The sequence below is a fragment of the Diuraphis noxia genome, unplaced genomic scaffold (assembly GCF_037042655.1).
Source record: "Diuraphis noxia isolate RWA-SAM2 unplaced genomic scaffold, SU_Dnox_SAM2 contig0001, whole genome shotgun sequence".
Taxonomy (NCBI): domain Eukaryota; kingdom Metazoa; phylum Arthropoda; class Insecta; order Hemiptera; family Aphididae; genus Diuraphis; species Diuraphis noxia.
In genome coordinates, this window is record NW_028301711.1 from 37169609 (window position 1) to 37190099 (window position 20491).

The 20491-nt window shown below is 29.4% G+C and overlaps 1 protein-coding gene across 1 annotated transcript; it reads right to left on the reverse strand.

Annotated features, from left to right (window-relative positions):
• Window positions 1–824: 824 nt before the first annotated feature.
• Window positions 825–1241, reverse strand: LOC107168431 (uncharacterized). Its single transcript, XM_015517838.1, has one exon. The coding sequence runs from the start codon at window positions 1239–1241 to the stop codon at window positions 825–827; it is 417 nt and encodes a 138-aa protein (XP_015373324.1).
• Window positions 1242–20491: the final 19250 nt, after the last annotated feature.

Genomic DNA, 20491 nt, shown 5'->3' on the forward strand with positions numbered 1-20491 from the left:
GACTATCTGGTCTTCGGGAAAAATATATATATATTTTTTTTTAATAATTATAATAACCAGTTGCCGAAAAAAAAACATAAACAAAATTGATGAAGATAAAACAAATGAAATTATATGATTAAATTTCATACAACAACACAAAACAAATAAATTAAATAATTTATCACAATAATAAAGAAAATAAACTAACCATTGCAAGCTATCCCGTTAGGCGAAGCCACAGAGCCACACTCACAGCAGCAGCGGCCCGGTGGTAGCAATTTGCAGATAACACAATCGTCATACAAGCAAGCAAGGAATACAGAAAATATGGGTACTAGTTAAGGTGGATCTTGCCGTGAGGATAAGATTAATGAATAATGAATATGCCAAACATGAAAATAATCATAATACTAACAGATAACTAACATAAGATGGAGTAAAAAAAAAAAAAAACATCTTATTGGTTTATTATTGTGTAGGAAGGGGAACTAATTTCACTACTGGTCTGATGACAGAGCCTTGGTTAGCAAATAGTTTAACGACCCAAACTACTTCATCTGAGCCTGGGAGGAGTTCCTAGACTCTGCCTAATCTCCACACTAGTGGGGGGGGGCCTGATTATCCTTATAACTACTAAATCACCCACCTTACATTCTCTTGGCCCTTTACCCAACAACCCTTAATCTGTAAGGTATTGAGGTATTCGTGAGACCACCTGTACCAGAAGGCTTGGAACATTTGGTTGAGGAGCTTTCAGCGACATCTAAGACTTGACGAACTATCAATAACCTTTGATTCGGGTACAGCATACAATGATCTACCTACCAAGAAATGAACAGGTGTCACTCTAAATCATTGGGATCGTTGGAGGAGGGAGTAAGAGGCCTAGATTTTAGAGCCGATTCTTTCCTACATAACTCGGTGGACAATTCTTCCAATATTAAAACCTGGTTACCCACAACACGCACTAAAAGACGCTTAGTCGAACGGACCGCAGCCTCCAAAATTCCTCCAAAGTGAGGAGCGCTCGAAGGGTTAAACTGCCAATCACACGTGAAGGTGGAGCTGAGCTGCTCCTGGGTTTTGGGATTGTTTGCTAGATCAAATAACTTCTTGGAAGCACCCACAAAATTCGTACCACAATCAGAGTACACAGACACGGGCAGTCCCCTTCGAGCAACGAATCGGTTGAAAGCCGCCAGAAAGGCTTCTGTTGATAAATTGGACACAAGTTCAAGGTGAACTGCCTTGACGGTCATTCACACGAACACGGCAATATAGACCTTATATTTTCGTGCCTTGCGCAATCTGATCTCTTTCATGTGCAATGGTCCTGCATAATCAATTCCTACTCGAGCGAAAGGAGGACTTGGTTGGATCCGAAAGTCCGGTAAATCGGCCATGACTGTCTGTGGGTTGCGAGCTGCTAACCTCACGCAAATGTTGAATTCAGTGATGATACGGCGGATGACATGACGTTCACCTATGATTCAAAATTGTCTACAAATCATCGTAGACATAAGACGTGGACCTGCATGGCATGCATAATAATGCCAATGCCTGGCTATCAAAAGTGATAAATGTGAATCCTTTGAAAACAAAATAGGACATTTGCGACGACCAGTTCGCAGGGAATGACGTAACCATCCACCAACCCGAATAATCCCCAAGCTGTCAATAAACGGAGACAAAAATGCAAATATTCGGGAAGAAACAGCTTGGTTGGAAAACAATTCTTGACGTAAAGACTGTAAGAATAATGTCTGAGAACATTTGACTATTACCATCAGTGCGTCCTTATATTCCCGTGAGTCCAAAGAACTTTTGGTTGACGATTTTTCGAGACAGCGACGAATAAAGTAACGTAACCGAATAATGGTTCTAAGCATTCGATTAAATTACGAGAACCTATCGTACCATTCGACTTGCTCCCCACGTGATCTCCACAACCAGCCCCGGAGTGGGGGATGGTGGCACTTGTTCTCCGGACAACGTTATTTGCCTGGAGAAAAATGCCGCCCGATGGTATTGATAGTTTGTAATCATTCATAAACACAAACCTAACAAACTTCATGCAGATCAATAAGTATACTACTTGTATTAGGGAAATTATTAAGAAAGGTGATGCTGAAACTAATTGAACCCAATCTTAAATTTCAAAAAATTATACTAAATCACCAAATCTATTGAATTTTAAACACCATAATATCATCGTCATTTGAAAACAGAAACTTCCCATGTAGTTTCATATACGTATCTCAATTTTTTAATCATGTATGGTACACATGATTACACTTTAAACTAAAAAAAAGTTTACCACTCTTTCTACTTATTGTCTGAACCATATTCACTAAACCACTCATTCTTTATCCAATAAGTAGGCTTTCTCTCGTCTAAATTAAAAATCCAAGTAGCAGTATATTAAGGAAGTGACTTATTACCAGACTTCTTCAACATTTACACATCATATATTTCCAACATCGAAAATACACTGATAGCCACTTACAATGACGAAACTGCAATTTTCTAATCACATTCCGTAGGAATTAATTGTAAGAAAGATATGTTAAGTACTGTTTCACCTAGCTCTTGTATGTATTTCTATTCCTCACTGCATTAGTAAATTAATTCGTTTTTCTCCCTACTATACAGTGTATTCAAATACGGAACGATATTTGTGTTGGTGAATGGCGAGCTCTGTTGCCTCGTTTTCTCGTGGATCCGTTCAGACATCGTCGTTGACGTAGCCATGTATAGTGATTATGACTATGAGTTATGACCTGCCTTATAAGTTATAACAGATATAACAGATTTCACTCTAACATTGTTACGTTTTAAAGTATCAGAAATAATAAATATATATTCGATCAACAATGCAAATTTATTTCAGTAGTACTTGAGAATACGTCCTATTATCGTTTGAAAAGTTTAACAGGTTGACTGCCACTATGATTTTTGATACTTTTTACCCGGTACCGTGTGTACAAAATTGTGTAAACTCCTTTACTTACCATTTTTCTTTTCGTGTACATGATATTGCACACGAGTTTTTTTTTCAAACAATTTTTGTGTATAGAAATGTGTACACATTCTACTAATATAACATTAGAATTAAATATTGTGGCCCCTAGAACCAGTTTTGTCTACTCAGCGAAGATAGGAAATGGATATTTTTTATTTAAATCAAAATTATAAAAAAGAGGTTTTTGCAAATCATCGCTTAAAATTTGTTGGACAGTATAAAAATATTTGCATATTATACAAGTATGGAGATTTGTTCGTGAACAAAAAAATGTACACGTGGCAGTTAATCTGTTAATTAATATCAAACTGTATATATATATATATATATATTAAAATCACAGTTTATATAACTAGTATTTTATATGCATTAAAAGTAGGATTATTGGTAGTATCGAAAATAAGTATTGAATTAAGGATGAACCATTTTAAATCAATATACGCGTCATAACTATATGAATAGGCTACCACGTAAATAAATTAGCCACTATTTGAAGATTTAAGTGGTTTTACGTAAAACCTAAGAAGTATAATTCATGTTCATGAACGCATTTCCAAAATCGTCATTAGACTTACTACCTTGCATTCTATGGCTGACATTAACTCCAGTATATAGCAATATGACGTGGATATAATATTAATATTATCATGTTTCTGGGGATCGGTATGTTACAAACTATTCTGGTTCATTCGCTTTCGTATTAACAGCAATAGTATAACAATGGCCTTTCGCGGGTCATTTGAAAGCCTAAATGTGATTTTCGTAATATGTATGTGGTTCGGCTTGTGATTCAACATAGTCTATCTTCGTTAGCCGAAGACAATAAACCATATTAATATGCTACAATATGACGTATACATCACTATACCATATACGAGTATATGTGTGGAGTGTCTACTTATACACACCTACCGACCGAATCGTCAACCACAGAGTTTAATAATCTTCATACCATACACAATAATAGTTTTTGTTACGGAACAGAACCACACATTTCAAAAAGGCAGTGGTGGCGCCCAGGGGGGGCAATGTGGGGCTAGTGCCTTACCCAAATTTGGTTTAGCCCCACCTTTGCCCTACCTGTTTGAGACCAAATGAAAATTTAAATTCCAAGTATTTAATAATACAATTGACCATCAACTTCATTATGTATTTGATTGAGATTATGTTTTATTGTATATTTATATTACCCATCACAATATTGTGTGAAATTTCTCTTTTCCGATTAGCAGTTAAACACCATATCGAGTATTAAATATGGTTATAATTTATCAATTATGGGACAACTGCTTATCACAATGTTGGAGTAATATAATTTCGGAGAAGTTGCTAATGGTAGTATTGTTATTTTACTGTTTAAACCACGGTCATGGCACAGATAACATTTTCATGTTATCTGTGGTCATAGTATGACTGGTATGACCGTGGTTTAAACGAAAACGGTATCTTGATTGAATGGAATTAGTTCATTAATCCTAAAAACTCAACATTTTTAAAGTTTGACAATATATTACCTTTTGCACGTCATTATGGTGTTGATACAGACGGCTTAAAAGTAGAATTAAAACTTTTACCAAAATTAATAAAAAGACAAAGAGAAGAAAATAATTATGAAATAAAGACTATACTTGATTTCGCAAAACTATTAGACAACTATAGAATGGCTTTTTCAGAAACATTTATCTTATGCAAAATTGCTATTACAATACCACCTTCAAGCGCAGGAGTGGAATGGACATTTTCAAGTCTAAGGCAAATAAAGACTTATTTAAGAAATCATATGTGCAATGAAAAACTAACATCTGTTGCTATATTAAAAATTGAAAAAAGAATATCCAAAAGTTTAAATCTAGATATAGTTATAGATAAATTTGCGTCCATCCATAATAATCGACGAATTTTGTTGTAAATGTTGTAATGTTTAAAATAATATAATAAAACCAAAATCTACACAAATTTTTACTTTTTATCAGTTTACCTACTCCTCTCTTTTACATTAGTGTCTGATTTATATGATTACAATAAATGCCTTTAATAGCTGATATACTAAAATATCAATCCCATTAATAAAAGTATTATGGAAAATCCAAATAGAGAGCAATAATATACAAATTACAACTATATATTTTCCCCACCGAAAATTTTTTGCCCAGATCCTGCCCCCCCCCCCCCATAAATAAATGTCTAGTGCCGCCCCTGCAAAAATGTTTTTCTCAAGATCACCAAACAAGACGATAAGCAAACTAAAACGGTACGACAAGTGAACATCACACATTGCAAATAGAAACGACCAAACAACGGTGTGATTTTCATTTGTCAAACGAAGACCCTCTCGAACAACCAGCACTAGACTAGATTGCCGAAAAGGGTATAAATACCATAGACCTTATACTCATAGACGGAACATCCAGGCGGGATGCGGGTGGGTGGTGCGGTCTTTCCTAGCGTGCCAGCTGTGATGCCAGCTGTGATGACCAAAAACATTGTTATTAACACATACCATTTTATAATTACAACTTCATTATTGTATACTGCATAGACCAAAGCCAAATAGACTTATAACTTATAATCAGCTAGACTATATTACTATAATAGTTCTATTGTAATTTGTAAGTAGGTACTAGTAAGTTGTAAGTAGTACCTAGTATAAAATAAGTTTAATATATGCTTTTTATAAAAATGGCGAAGAAAGCAGCTCTTGGACGACAAACTATATTATATAGTATATATAATATTATCTAACTGAACATTTTATAATAATAAATATAGAAAGTTGAAGAACTTGAAAAAGAAGGAAAAAGAAGAAGCACTTAGAGAAGAAGCTGGATATTATGCTATTGATATTATATGTTATAATATTATTGTATAAATCATGATATAAAGAATATAAACATAAATAGGAAATATAACAGTAATATACTATTGTGATAGTGCGCGGTGTGTTGATAAGTCGCAGGCGCAACAGAATTAAAAATTATTGTACAATACGATAGGCCTTGTGCGCATGTGCGGTGTACGGGTGTACTACCTTGATCAGCGCCCTCACGCTTGGACACCGGAATTACAACCACGTTCCGTCTAAGAGTATAAGGTCTATGATAAATACTAGACATTTTTGACAATCTAGTCATTCCATTCCAATTCCAAACCTCAACTCTTCAACAACTGAACAATCAATTACAAACAACTGGAATCAATTGGAAACTCAAGTTAACGACAATCATCAGCCACGAGTCGTAAGATTATTTGATAAGATAGGTATTTTGGATTTTATAGAAACAAAATATTGTTGTTTAAAATTACGAATACATATAACATATTATATTTTATTTAAACACAATATAGTTGTAAATTATCAATATATAATATAATATATTACCTATATTATTACACAGTTTGTCGTTTTATAGATCTTTTGCCGTCAAATTAACTAGTCATAGGTCACTGACGTTGCCCAGGGTGTACTACGTGGAAACAATCTATCATTACACCCCATATTTAAAAAAATTTAATGTAAAATTGTAAAAATTAATCAAATGAAATTAAAAGTAAAATAAATTTACTGTACTGAGTCATATTCAATATTAAAATTTTTAAAAAAAAGGCGGGTAAGTAGTGGATGTCGCTCTGCTGTACAGTAGGTTACAAGTGGGTTACTGTAATGGATGGAATTAAATTTGAATCCAATGATATTATATCATTGTATACGAAAAACGATTCTGAGCGAAGACGGTTTTGTCTAGAATATATTATAGATTATTAAAAATTTTCAAATCTTAGATTTAAAAAGAAATTTTTTTATGAATTTCTAGTTTAAAATAATTTGCGAATTTTCATTATTTTCGTGATTTTTACACATGTTGTGAAAATTCAAACTTTGAATGCTTGTAAAAAAAAAATGGTGTAGTAAGTCAAAAATTGTTTTATTAAAAATCCTTTTTTGTAGTGCCATTTTTCCTCTTTCCGATTTATTGTTTTTTGTAAGAGGAACAGTTTCAACATTGGATGCAGAAACGAATGCATGTATTGGTGCAATTAAAAAAATAATATAATAATGTGTGTATCTTTGAAAGTCGATCGACAAACTATGAGATCCTCTTTTCCATTTTGACATAAGAAAATTTATTTTTAATAAATTGGGAATTTTTGGTCATAAATATTAAATTTGGATCAGTTTTATTCAAAGTTAAGCAAGTTTTGACAAAGTATACTAAGTATATGACTAAAAAAAAACAGTAAAATAAAGTAATAATTAATAATATAAATTATTATATTATGTAGAAATGTGTATACTGGTATACTCTAAATGTTATAATTATTAATTATTTAATAATATTATTCTAATCAATTCAATATTATTATTATGAAATATTTTATCAAAATATACTGATAATAAATAATACGTGATAACTTAAACTCTGATGGATAAAATAATTTGGCTCCACACAAATTTTCCGCCACCAGAATTGAGGCATTGGTTGGCACGTACGGAACACGACTGTTGTCTACCGGAGACCGCGGAGAAACACCAAACGGCCGGCCCCATCAACAATACTATCGCCGAGCATCATCAGTGAGCGTACGGATTGCCTACCAGCCGAGCAGCCGGCGTTACACTTATTCTCACCGCACAGGGTTAATCGGTTGTCGAATACACCGTAACACAAGGTATGAACTGAGTTATCCCAGAGGACAACGCGGACACCATCAACCAGTACAACATTCCGAAGCCCCGAACCCATCAGATAGATTCCGCGTGGCAACCATCGTCGCGACCGAGGACCGACTCAGTCGAGCAACACATAAAACGTCTCTTTTCAGAGCCACCACCACCTTATAAGACACTTAATTAAGTTGATATTTTCCGAACCTACTTCGCCACCGGAGTGCCGCTTATATTATAAGCTTGTACCGGTGACGGGCAGTTCCCCACCGTCTTGTCAAAACTTAATATACCCAACATTGTAAATAGAGTCCGGCCTGTGCCCGACTAGCCACAAGCACCACCGACTGTGCCACCTCACTTATCAAGTTTGGGTGGTAAATATCGACGCTTTACTTGCTCCAACATTGTATAGATTATTCGATATAGCAATAGATTAATGTGATTACCAATACTCGCAATTTGTTATTTATTCCACGACACGGAACGTTGGAATTCAACGCTCCGTATCATTTTATATGTTGTATCGCATGTTGCATTACAATTACGAGAGTTTATACCCGAAGTAGATTATACGTAGTTAGATTTTTAAGTAAATGCACATACAAATCAATTTATATATAGGTATTTATAGTTAGGCCTATAATGATATATTTATACAGCATATTATCTATTTTTAAAGTGTAATGCAATCATTATACAATTTTTTTTTCATAGGGACCTTCATATTTTTAAAAACCAATAACAAGCTCTAAAGACCAGAATTTTCGTTTAAAAAAAAAAAAAATAACATACAATATTCATCATTTCAATGCAACTAATAATATAAAATTTTAAAGTGTCTACATAGCTCATGGAGTATAGGGCATTAGGGCCTAGATAAAACTCATAGACCTAAACTTTTTACTACACACGGGAGAAAAACATATTTATCGAAAGAGAAAGTATAAATCAAAAGTAAGATGCGATAGAGTACTCTTGGGTATAGTTACATAAATACGGTCATTCCATGTACGCGTGTGACACCACATGGATTTGGCTGTATTATTTTCACTTCACCCCTTGAAAATACTCTACTAATTGTAATTTTGCTCCGTCCGTAAGTCATGCCACTCGGCAAGACATTGATTTATTAGCCCTGCTGTACGAAAGTCACACAGTCTTGCGATATCCTAATTTATAGGCATGAATATGTATAATATACACCACTTGGGCGATTCATGCAATACTCATATATATTTATATATACATACATTTTCATTTACATATATCTATGTGATTAAATTTTACTCGTCCATTTCATAGCAAACAAGTATAAACCACATTAACTGGGGCAATGTCAATTTACTGTATTTTAAAATAGCGAATCACATAATATTATATGTTATTTATTATATGAATTTGATTCCAATATGGTACCGAAAAAATTTACTGTATTATTCTGTTTATTATTTGTCATCATGAGAAAATTTGAATTATTGGCTTGATGGCTATCTGCAGCGTATTATTATTATTATTATTATAATTACCTCAGAGATAATACAATATTATACTCCGGATCAAACATTACTATGGTATTAGATTTCTATAAAACATTTAGATTTTATTCAGGTAATAACCTTGTATATACGTAAAGCACTATTATTTCCCCAAATGAAAAATATAAGATGGGCTATTTTCTACTCCTCATTACAAAATTAAAATTAAAAAATGACAGATGAGAAGGGTAGAGGTATATACACAAATAACAATAATGTTATCCTTAATATTATTAACTACAATACGCCAATATACTGTTATAATCAATAATAGTATAATAACACCACTGTATTGTGTCAAATAAATTTAGTAATGACACAATAGTAACTGTAGTCAAAATTAAATTAATTTATGTATCATTCACTGTAATAGATATTTGGTACCTAAAACAACGTACAATTTAAAATATTCTAGTTTGAAAACAATTTTAGAAAGGAATAGCTGTTTTAAGAAAACACTACATACATATTTGTTTTATCAAGCCTTACGGACATTTTTGAGTGCCATACATTTCTTTAACTTTCAAAGACAATCCCGAGAATTTTAGGTTTTCTGTATAAAAGTTTAGGGTGCTAAAACCCTTTGACCAAACTATAACACGCTTAAGGAATTAATGTGCTTACAAACAACAATAATTGCAAAATATAATATTACGTAACACGCTTTATAAATGGGAAATGGTCGATTCCCAAGTTTGTGAATGTAAAGAAATAAAATCAGATACGTGGAGTCGTGTCCCATCACAAAGTATGACGGACGGATGTTAAAATTTCATAGCTGTGGAAAAAATAAAAATAATTTGAAGAACTTCTGTACTTCTGTGAACTTATTATTTTATTATTTGTTTTTACCATCACCACTTTCATATAATATAATATAGACTATACCCATACAAGAGACTGGAAGGTGATTGGACCTAAAGGGCAAAGTGCAGAGTCCTGGGTATTTTAGAGGCCCTTTTAAATTAATTTGTAATCTTTTAAATTATGATAAGAATACTTATTTATTTATATATATGTGTAAATGTAATATGAAGTTAATGTAAAATTATATTTTATGATATAAATGTATATTATAATATTGAAAATAGGTAAAAATCGTACTTGGTGGCCTCGTATCACTTGTTATTGGTTGTATTTAAATTTAAATTGGATGTTATGTATAGGGGCCACCAAAAAATTTAGTACCTATAATCATGCTTCAAAGTTTGATTTAGTGTTACATATTGTATATGTGACAGTATATTATTTTTATCTAATTTGGCTATTTATTTATTTGTTTGTATAACTATTATATTTATTACTTATATAAGTTTTTACATTGTTACTAAATAAATAAGCCGAATTATTACATGCATAAATTTATAAATATTATTTTAAAAATAGTTAAAATCACAACAGGCGAAGGAAAATTAAATAATGTTGAAACAAAATTTTAAAAGATTCATTGAAAATAAGCAAAATTATATATTTAATAAATTCAGCCAAATAAATATTATACCTACTATTGCACTATTCCATATCTTCTTTAAAGTTTTTTTTTACTAGCCCGATTGACATTGCCCTACAACAGTGGTTCTAAAACTGTGCTCCACAGGGTTTCAGGATCCAGATAACATATACCATATGTATTGTATACTATAGTATTAGTCATTATGATAATACAACACACATATTTTTTGTCTCCATCTTACAAGTGCGCGTGACATAGCGAATTTCCGCATAGCAGATCACGTTTAGCTCCGTTAGTTTAAAAATTAGAGTAAATTGACCTTTTATGAAACTTTATGGTAAGAACATAATCTGTGTTTACACGTGTGGTTATGCCACGTGGTATTGTAGTATACGCATGGCAAATTGTTATACCATAGCATGATTATATAGATCATTTAGGGCTGAAACTCGTATTATTTATAAATTTTATACACTTTTTGAGAACTACTTTTGAAATTGTATGAAAATATAACATAGAATATTCAAGTCCATTTTAACATAATAATAAAAAATAGCTCAACTTATTGTAATCGAATCGCAATAAACAAAACCCATAAATAAAATAAGCTTGCGCTTGACTCTTGTGTTTTCGATTAACTATTAACGTTTCTATATGTTCAGTGCAAAATCATGAATTCTGTTATGGTTAAGAAATGGTTTGAATTTTTATTATCGAACAGACTTTTGGTTTTGATCTTTTAGCATCGTTTACTATGGCCACTGCATCGATCGCATGCAGAGGTGGGTTTCTCTCGAATAATTGCTACAAGCGAGTTTCACTGGTGTATCAGTATCTAATGTTACTTATAATAAACAATAAAATTATTACTATTATTATTATTATTATTATGTTTTGTGGAAAATAAAAACAACAATTAAATAAATACCATCCATCTCTCAAACACATGCCTATAATAACTATTATTATTCCAGAATGCAGTTGCACAGAACGAACAAACGCAATAATAATCGATATCATAAATATAATTAAATACGCATTTATAGTCATATCACGTATTTACTATTTACCCATATAACATTTGGTTCAGCCGAGGCACTTGTCGAAGTAGTGTGTGACGATAACCGGAAATATAACTGATGACAAGCTGAGGTGTGCGAATGGCATTTTTGAAAATATATTATACAATTCTAAGGAGATACGTTCATATTATTACATATACACTGAGACGATGGTGTGTACCTAAAATGGTATATTTTCTTACATATCGCACCCTAGTAAGAGTATTCCCTATTTAGCTAAAGTATTGTATATATATTATTAATAAACAAATACGGTATTTTTTTTTTTTAATCAATAGTACCTAGGAAATATATAATAAACAAATAAATTAATCGTCTATTTTTTTATCTTAGCAGAATGATGAACAGGCTAAATTTATTAAGATACTTGATGTTTTATTTTATTTATTTATTTATTTTTATTTATAAAAACACATTTTATAGTAGAAAAATGTTTCGATCTTCAAATTCAACTGGGGTTACTGGCTGTAAAATGGATTTAATTTTTCTAGGTAGGGATTCCAAGTAATTTTTAAAATAATCCTGATAAATAAAAATAGACTTAGTAATATGAATCTACTTCCTTACTAATATAGGCAGCCAGATTGTCTTCTCTTGGATTCATTTTTCAAAGTTAATTTTTCATTTGTATTATAAACTATAACTGTCCAATTAAAAATATTTTTTTTTTTTTTAATTAATATTTATTTGGTACAAATATGTGTGCATTTATTCTTATTACGGTTATTTATTTACTGCAGTTGCATATATTGTCCTTTTCTGCATGTATAAAACGTCGTAACCCGTGGTAGAGTGACTGACTATCCGGGTACCTACTTCAAATAAAAGTCGATTTATGCACTACTTAGTCACTTAGATAGACAATCCAAACAGGAGAAATTTATCAAATAGGCAATATACTAATGAAAATCACAATGATCTACAGTAATAATAACTCAGCCAATTAGTTTAGCGATGTAACCACCTACTATAATCATTAAATCATTCATTTTTTACGAATATCCAATTGGAAATCTAAAAGAGAGATCGCTTATGATAAAATCTTTATTCATTAACCAATCAATAATCATCGAGTTGACTACTTTATCTGAATGATTTTATTAAGTTAAATATAATGTGTATGCCAAGGAACCAAATAAGACATTTTTTATCATCTGTATTGGACATATTGATAATCCATTTTATACCTACTATCATAAATTAAAAACTAAATCAAGAAGTCACATTGACTATTTATTTGTGTAACGGAAAATTAATTTTAGTTTTAATCTCGTACGTTCAATATTTTAATATTTTTGATATATGAATTAAATTTTGATGTGAATCACAATATTATTTTTATTTAATTAACACAATAATAAACAAAAACAATTATAAAATATTAACACATTTAAATTTTTATTTATAATTGGCAAAACACATTTTATTATTTATATTTATTTTTTGAGTACAAATTTCGAGTCTGTCATTTGAAACTGACTGATATTGACTAAAGTCGCACGTATATACTAAAACCGCCTAAAATTTAAAATGGCCGTAACGTCATTTATCGTCAGTATCAGGTTGTTATTGTTTTTACCTTATTGATGTTCCGAATATGGACATTTACCCAAAGAAAAAACAAAAAAAGTTTTTTCCTCAATGAAAATGTAATATGACTATTGACTATATGTAATCTGTAACCAAATTTTAAAAGCAACCATTTATTATATAATGAAAAAATATTTATTTTCCCTTGAAGAATCCTTGTATATGAGAACATATTCTTTTTTATTGCACATCTAAATCATTAAAGGAACCAACATTTCAAATTTAAGTATATACATTTAATCATTTTATGAAAAAGTAAGCAAATGAATTATAACAAAAGATTTTATTTAATATTTTCTAGAATTATGGAGCCAAGGTAAATATGTTATAAAGTTTAATTTTGCCGGACATCTGGCTCCACTGTTACTATAATCCTAAGAGATAATCTCTTATCGAATTTAAATAAGAACAGACACGAGTAAAACTTAAAAGTCAATTATATCTATCATATGACTATCATACATTATTATAAATATTAATAAGATTTATAATAGAAATCGTAAATATGTATGTTATAAAAATTATTAACACAATATCTTTTACGTATATTATGACAGTGTTAACATTCGCAAAGTGCTACGGAGTTGAAGTAACTAGGTATTGGCAAACATGCGTATTAAAACTGCATTTATAAATCAATCTAACATATTATGCTAAATATAAGCGTGTAGGTATATTACTAAACTACATACATCATAGTATTGGTATAAACTTAGTTTTTCAATAATATGACAATATTTTAGTATTTATTTAGTGTATAAAAGTTGGCAGTCATGTGTAGTAGTATAGTCTGATAACAGCTGTTATTATTGTATGTTTTCTACGTTACTTTTGTTATCAGACCAATGAAAAAAATTTCTTCCACGAGCTTATCATGTTAAATATGTAGAGAATAGATATGACGTTTTGACTTAATGAGTGTTGGTAAAGTAGATAATCGACGTATTCCATGTGTTGCACATGTGCTACATGGTGTGGACCGAGTACGTTTTGTTATTGATGGCGTATTGGCATTGCGTGGTAAACTACAGGCTACAGTGTTATATTTTTATTGTAATATTATTCAGTATTCTAGTTGTTAGTTGCATTCAATAATTGTTTCGTTTATAAATTTCGTTTTTATACTATTTTTTGAACCTTTTCTTATTATAATAATAACAAAATAATTGTTTATAATGGCCAAAAAACTGTCTGATAGCTCAATATAAAATCTTTTGTTTTTGGGTTTACCTAGTGGATCTGAAGATGAACTAGAAGATGGGGATGTTGACGAAATTTGTGTTGATGACAATTTGAATTGTTTAGATATAGATGATAACGATTTTCTAGACATAAATTGGCCATGTGTTGATAATGATATAATGGTTCCAGTATTAGAGGTAAACCAACAAATTCAAAATAATCCTATCATTATTAATGTTCCTCCTGCTTCTTCTTTTGAAAATTCACAATTTATATCAAATCTACAGATGCAATTTGTCAAATTGTAAAGGTTTTACTTTTGTTCTCTGTTCTAAGTGCAAAAAGAGTTAATGTTTTAATAAGAACAAAAATTGTTTTGTTAAATATCATTTGTCATAATTACAAAAGAAACTAAATACCAATTTGTTACTACATACATAATTTTTGTTATACAGAAAAGTGTTAAACAAACATATTTCTATTTGTTGATTTGTTGACTTCAAAAAGATTTTTCACATTTATATACATATTAAAATATTGTTTTTCTATTAGTTGTTTTGTATTATTTTATAATAATAAAATTTTTTTATTCAAAGATTTGATTTTACTTATTGAATTTTTCTTTACCAATAAATTGTTACTTACATAATGTTTATTGTTTATAAATTGTTTATTCATTTTTTGTTGAATTCATATAAATAAATGGTTTTCACATTTATGTAAAGTATAAAATATATGATATTGTTTTTCAATTATTATGTATTATTCTTTATTCCTTTCAAAGATATTTATTAACATTTAGTAGCTATTTTCATATATTTTTATTAAAAAGATAATAGTATTTATTTTCTTTACTTTTCTATAGGAAACTGCATTTCAAATTTTGTGTTGTTACAGAGAAAAAATAAAAAAAATTAAATTTAGTTCAGTACTATGCAGTGCTATTTAGAAATTATATGGGTACGTCGTATACATATAGTTGCAAATATGCAACATTAACTTAAGTTTAAATTTGAGTCTTAAAAAAATAAAAATAAATTTTTTAGTTATTTTTCTCAAACTCAGTGAGTATAAAGTAATTAAAAAATAATAATTTGTTTTAATTTTAAAAAGTCATGCAGTGAAGGGATACATATCTTATGAAGACCCTAAAGGCTTTCTTGTGGTTACAACGTTACCATCGAGTTAAAGACTTAATGAGAAAAATGGTATTATTATAATTAAATATACCCATCAATCAATCGTACACTTAAATATTAAATTATATACTCTCGACATAAACATATTATAAAATAGTATATAATTATTAAATACATTGTATTATAAACTTATCAAACTTTTATAGAAAATTATTTTGTTGAAGTTTAGCACCATATGCATAAAGCCACGTGTGAAGTTATACTATACGAAATATTAAATACATATAAAAAAATAAAAATAAATTCCATAATATTTAAACCAAAGTTGATCACATAATATCTGAGTTAATTCAGAACATTTAAGTGTGTATACCGTTTATGTAAAGTTATTGAAAAACACTTTTTGCGTATTTGTTGTACAGGCAGCCAGTTACCAGGCCTAATAACACGCAGACAAAGATACTTTGAACATTATTGGCCCCGTTGTGAAATCTATCAATTGCTCGTCACGGTCGAAAACTGCAATTGTCCACGATATAATACTACTATGTGACGTCTGGCAACTTTTCACGAATTCACTCTGATTTTCTCACCCTCATATTGGCTGTATCATCATAAACAGTCCCTTGTGTTTGATTCCAAAAGACATTCTGTTTCATATAGCTCACCCTCACAATCTTGCATCATATTTCTCAACATTCATTCAAGTTTCTGTTCGAAAACTTAATCCACACATACCACATGGCATCCCTGTTGGCATCGTAATTCAAATAGCTAGTACATACATATCGGATTTTGATACTATATTTTTACGTGCTTTCGAAAATGTCATTGATCATTTTTACGATATGATTTCCAATCAATTAAAACAAATAATTTTCTTGAACAGATTATAAATATATTTTTCAAAATTTACCTTATTTAAATTTTCAACAGATCATTCCATGTATATATATATATTTTTTATTAGAAAAATTTACGTTATTTGTTAACACAATAAGTAAAAAATGACTGACATAAGCATATAATTATAATAATATAAAACAACACAATATGCAATATAAAATTATAGAAGTCATGCAGTGATGCAACCGTTTAATATTTATTACATGTTTAAACAAAGTTTAGGTTCTTGTTTCATAAATTCTGTATAATTTACATATTGTAATTAAATTATTTTAGACATTAGACAATTAAATATTATATCAAAAGTAATTTTTCAACTAATGGATACAGAATATATTATTAATAATGTTTATTAAAATAAAATGCCTAGAAATAAACAGTATTTTATAGATGATAATAGTCAAATCAAATTGTGTATAAAAAAAAAGTAATCTTATTTAAATTAAATATGTATGTTATTTATTTTACTTAATTAAAAGTACATATAACTTAATATACTGATAATCAAAGCTACTAAATGACAAATTTAAAATAATTGATTTATAATGTTTTTTTTTTTTTACGCAAATATTTATTTTAATTATATTAAAGTCTTGTAAGATCATTTAATGTGAAAAATAAAAATCTATTACTAAAAAATCGGATCTTTAATAATTTTGAATGTTAAATTTTGCTTTGATTTTTTAATTCGATTTGATTTTTGACATAGTATATAGTAATGGTTTCTAAACTTTGCACTACAAGCAATTTCTAAAGGTATCGTGGTCTATGGCTCATAATAAATAATTTAAAATGTATATAATTTTTCTTTTCGAAAATTCGTTATTAATGAGTATTTTTTGTTCTATCTTTCACGATATTCACAACAAGGCATTGTGGTTTTATGTCGTCTAAAAAAGGACATTGTGGAAAAAAAAGTTTGGTAACTGCTGCTATATGTATAATAGGGTTACAACACTTTTTAGTCGATTAAAAGACTAAAATATTACTGTTTATATATTTTAAAGTCCTAAAACATATTAAATTTTATTTATAGAATAATATATTTCAATATTATATTTTATTGCCATAAGATTTCATAGATAAATCTATATTCTATATAATGCTACGTGCATATTTTGTCATTTTTATTTATTTATGTAAGAATTGAAAACATAAAATAATTTGTAAACAATAACAAGGTGAAAAATAAAATGTATACTAATAATGTGTGGCACTTTGAAGGAATGCAATTCTGGATTAATTTACACCTATGATTGATTTTTTTCAATTTATATAAAGAATAAAGATATAACACAATAACTACAATAACTAGGATACCTACGCATGAATTATAATATTAAAGCACGAATTTATATTTTTTTTTGCATATTTTTTTCCTTTTTACTTTTTATATTTTAATAATCGTAACGAATCATAGTAATTGGAATTCATCGCTAAATTTTGATTTTCTATTTTTTCGCATATTTGACCGTAAATGCATATTTTTTGCGTGTTCAATGAATCCGCTGTCATAAATACATTTTGGTAGGACGCGGAATTAGCGATACATTTTTAGTTATCTTAATTTAAAATACGTAATTATATGTAACATATTATGGTAAATAAATATTAGAAATACCTAGTTGAGGTAATCACATCGTTATCATCGATAACTTATCGATGCCATACATTTAATGTATGGAAAATATATATTTACCTCCCGTTCCGGTAATATAAAGGTAGGGAACATAGATAGTCACTGCTATACTACGCGGAATATTTTATAAAATACCAAAAGGTAATTGAAAAATTCACAAAAGACGACGCACAATGTGACACAAAAGTACTTGATATTATTAAATTTAGATCGATTGTGAGTGAATTTTAAATTTATATTAACTCATATGCCATTTTTAGTTGAAATAATTAAAAAATAAGAAACACAAAATATGCTTTTATCTGAAAGTTTTTGTTTAAAAAAGTGGATTAGAAGAAAAAATAAATATATTCCTGGACCTTAAGGGGAAACATCAAAAATAAAAGAACGGGCGATTATAAAAAGGTTAATATTTTAGAAATACGTAAAATGAAAATATTATGGTCATTTTATAGACAAAGGGTAGATTCATGTTATTATTAAGATCTCATATTTTTGGAGGTTGAAGCTTACATACTAAATTATGTATATTGTACAAACAATTTTTCAATTAAGGTAAAAATGAAAGAAATAAACATTTTTTTTAACTTCCCAATTCGATTTTTGAAATATGAAACCTTTTCTAATCACCAGTCATAATTAAATGATATTTTCTCTAAAAACGAGGATCTAAAAGTATTACCTATGAAAAATTAACAAAGTATTGTTAGGGGAAACCGGGAAACGGAAACAGTTGAACTAGATGAAAACTATCAAGAGTTCTTTTAAATTTGTCCTAATAACTCCAATTGATTGTGAAAGATCATTTTTGATATACAAGCATTTATTAAAAGATAGATGGAAGAGTTTTACTGAAGAAAAACTTGAATATCATTGAACAATTAATCTTAACAATAAAGAATAAAAACACATTTTTAGTTGTATATTTTATTTTATTTTTAAACAGAAATATTTATGCATTTATTTATACGTATTCTTGTTTATAAGTTTATATTTTTTTCGTACTTAATACAACTTTGAATTTATAATTATACATATTTTTTTTATTTTTTTATTTTTTTTATTGTAAATAGTATAGCATATTTTGATACATTTTAGTGCATACAAATCCGGACTCTAATTATAATATAATATATGCATGATTCCAAAAATAATAATAATATCTGAAAATTCATGTTTTTATTATTTGCTATAATATACACACATTCTGGAGGAATAGCATAATATTGTCGTGATTGAATAGTTTGTGTGCGGATATCTGAAAATTCAAAAGTCGTTTATTTACGAATAAAATCGATTATCCATGACACTACTATATAAATATATATTATATATAAGGTATAAGGGACTTGGTCAGATTAAAAAAAAAAACTTGGCTCCTTTCTCCTTAAATGTTTTTATTTTGTTTAGACTCGTGGATACTACAATATTGCCGTTGTTTATTGCGAAAAAGTCACGTCGAACTTTTCATTACTTCTTTTAGACTTCACTCGATTTCGCATTTCTCTTCTTTTTTTCTTCCCTCACATTTTTCCTTTTTGATTCCACCGTTTTTTGACATTAGGGGGACTTTTCAGACCTTTTTTCCTCATCTCTTTCCGCTGCAACATCCCTCATCGTCTATATGACGTCGCTCGTCAGTAAATCCGAGGGGGAAAACGACGATCCCGTAAAAAAAAATCTTATTTCATTTGAATTCATTCCAGACACATTCCAATCTAATTATCCTTGGTTGTTCACTGCCCGCCAAAGAGTGGTTGTTTTTATTTTATTTTATGAGTGCATAAAGGAAAACGATGTTCTGGAAAAAAAGTTGATAGTTTTTGTTTGTGAAAACGTCGAATGTCCTGCATAATACACGCGGATTTCTTTCCATGCTCTTTCCATAATTTTAATGAGGAGCACATGCGTTTTATTTTCGATCCGTTTGTCAAGCGTTGACAAGTCATTTGATTAACGATGTTATTTATTATGAAAAAAAAAAAATTATAATATCGTAAAGTTTCTATTGAAGAAGAAAAAAAATATTCGAATTTAATGCCTATGGAAATAAAGCATTTATCACGCCGCCTAACTCGCAATAGTACAAGTAAAAATATCATAATTCTACGAAAATGGTCACGAAGTATACGTATGCATTAAACACATCATATTTTATTATACAGTATGACACGGTCGTGATATTGTTTTAAATAAGATTGACGTTCATTCATCTGTATTTAAAAATAGCAATACAATTCGTTTTTGTATTTTAGTTATTTTTTTTCATTCAACATTTGTCAATACTCGTACATT

Bases quoted from the DNA above. Each gene is read 5' to 3' on its own strand.
- LOC107168431 (XM_015517838.1), bottom strand. From the start codon at position 1,241: ATGACCGTCAAGGCAGTTCACCTTGAACTTGTGTCCAATTTATCAACA.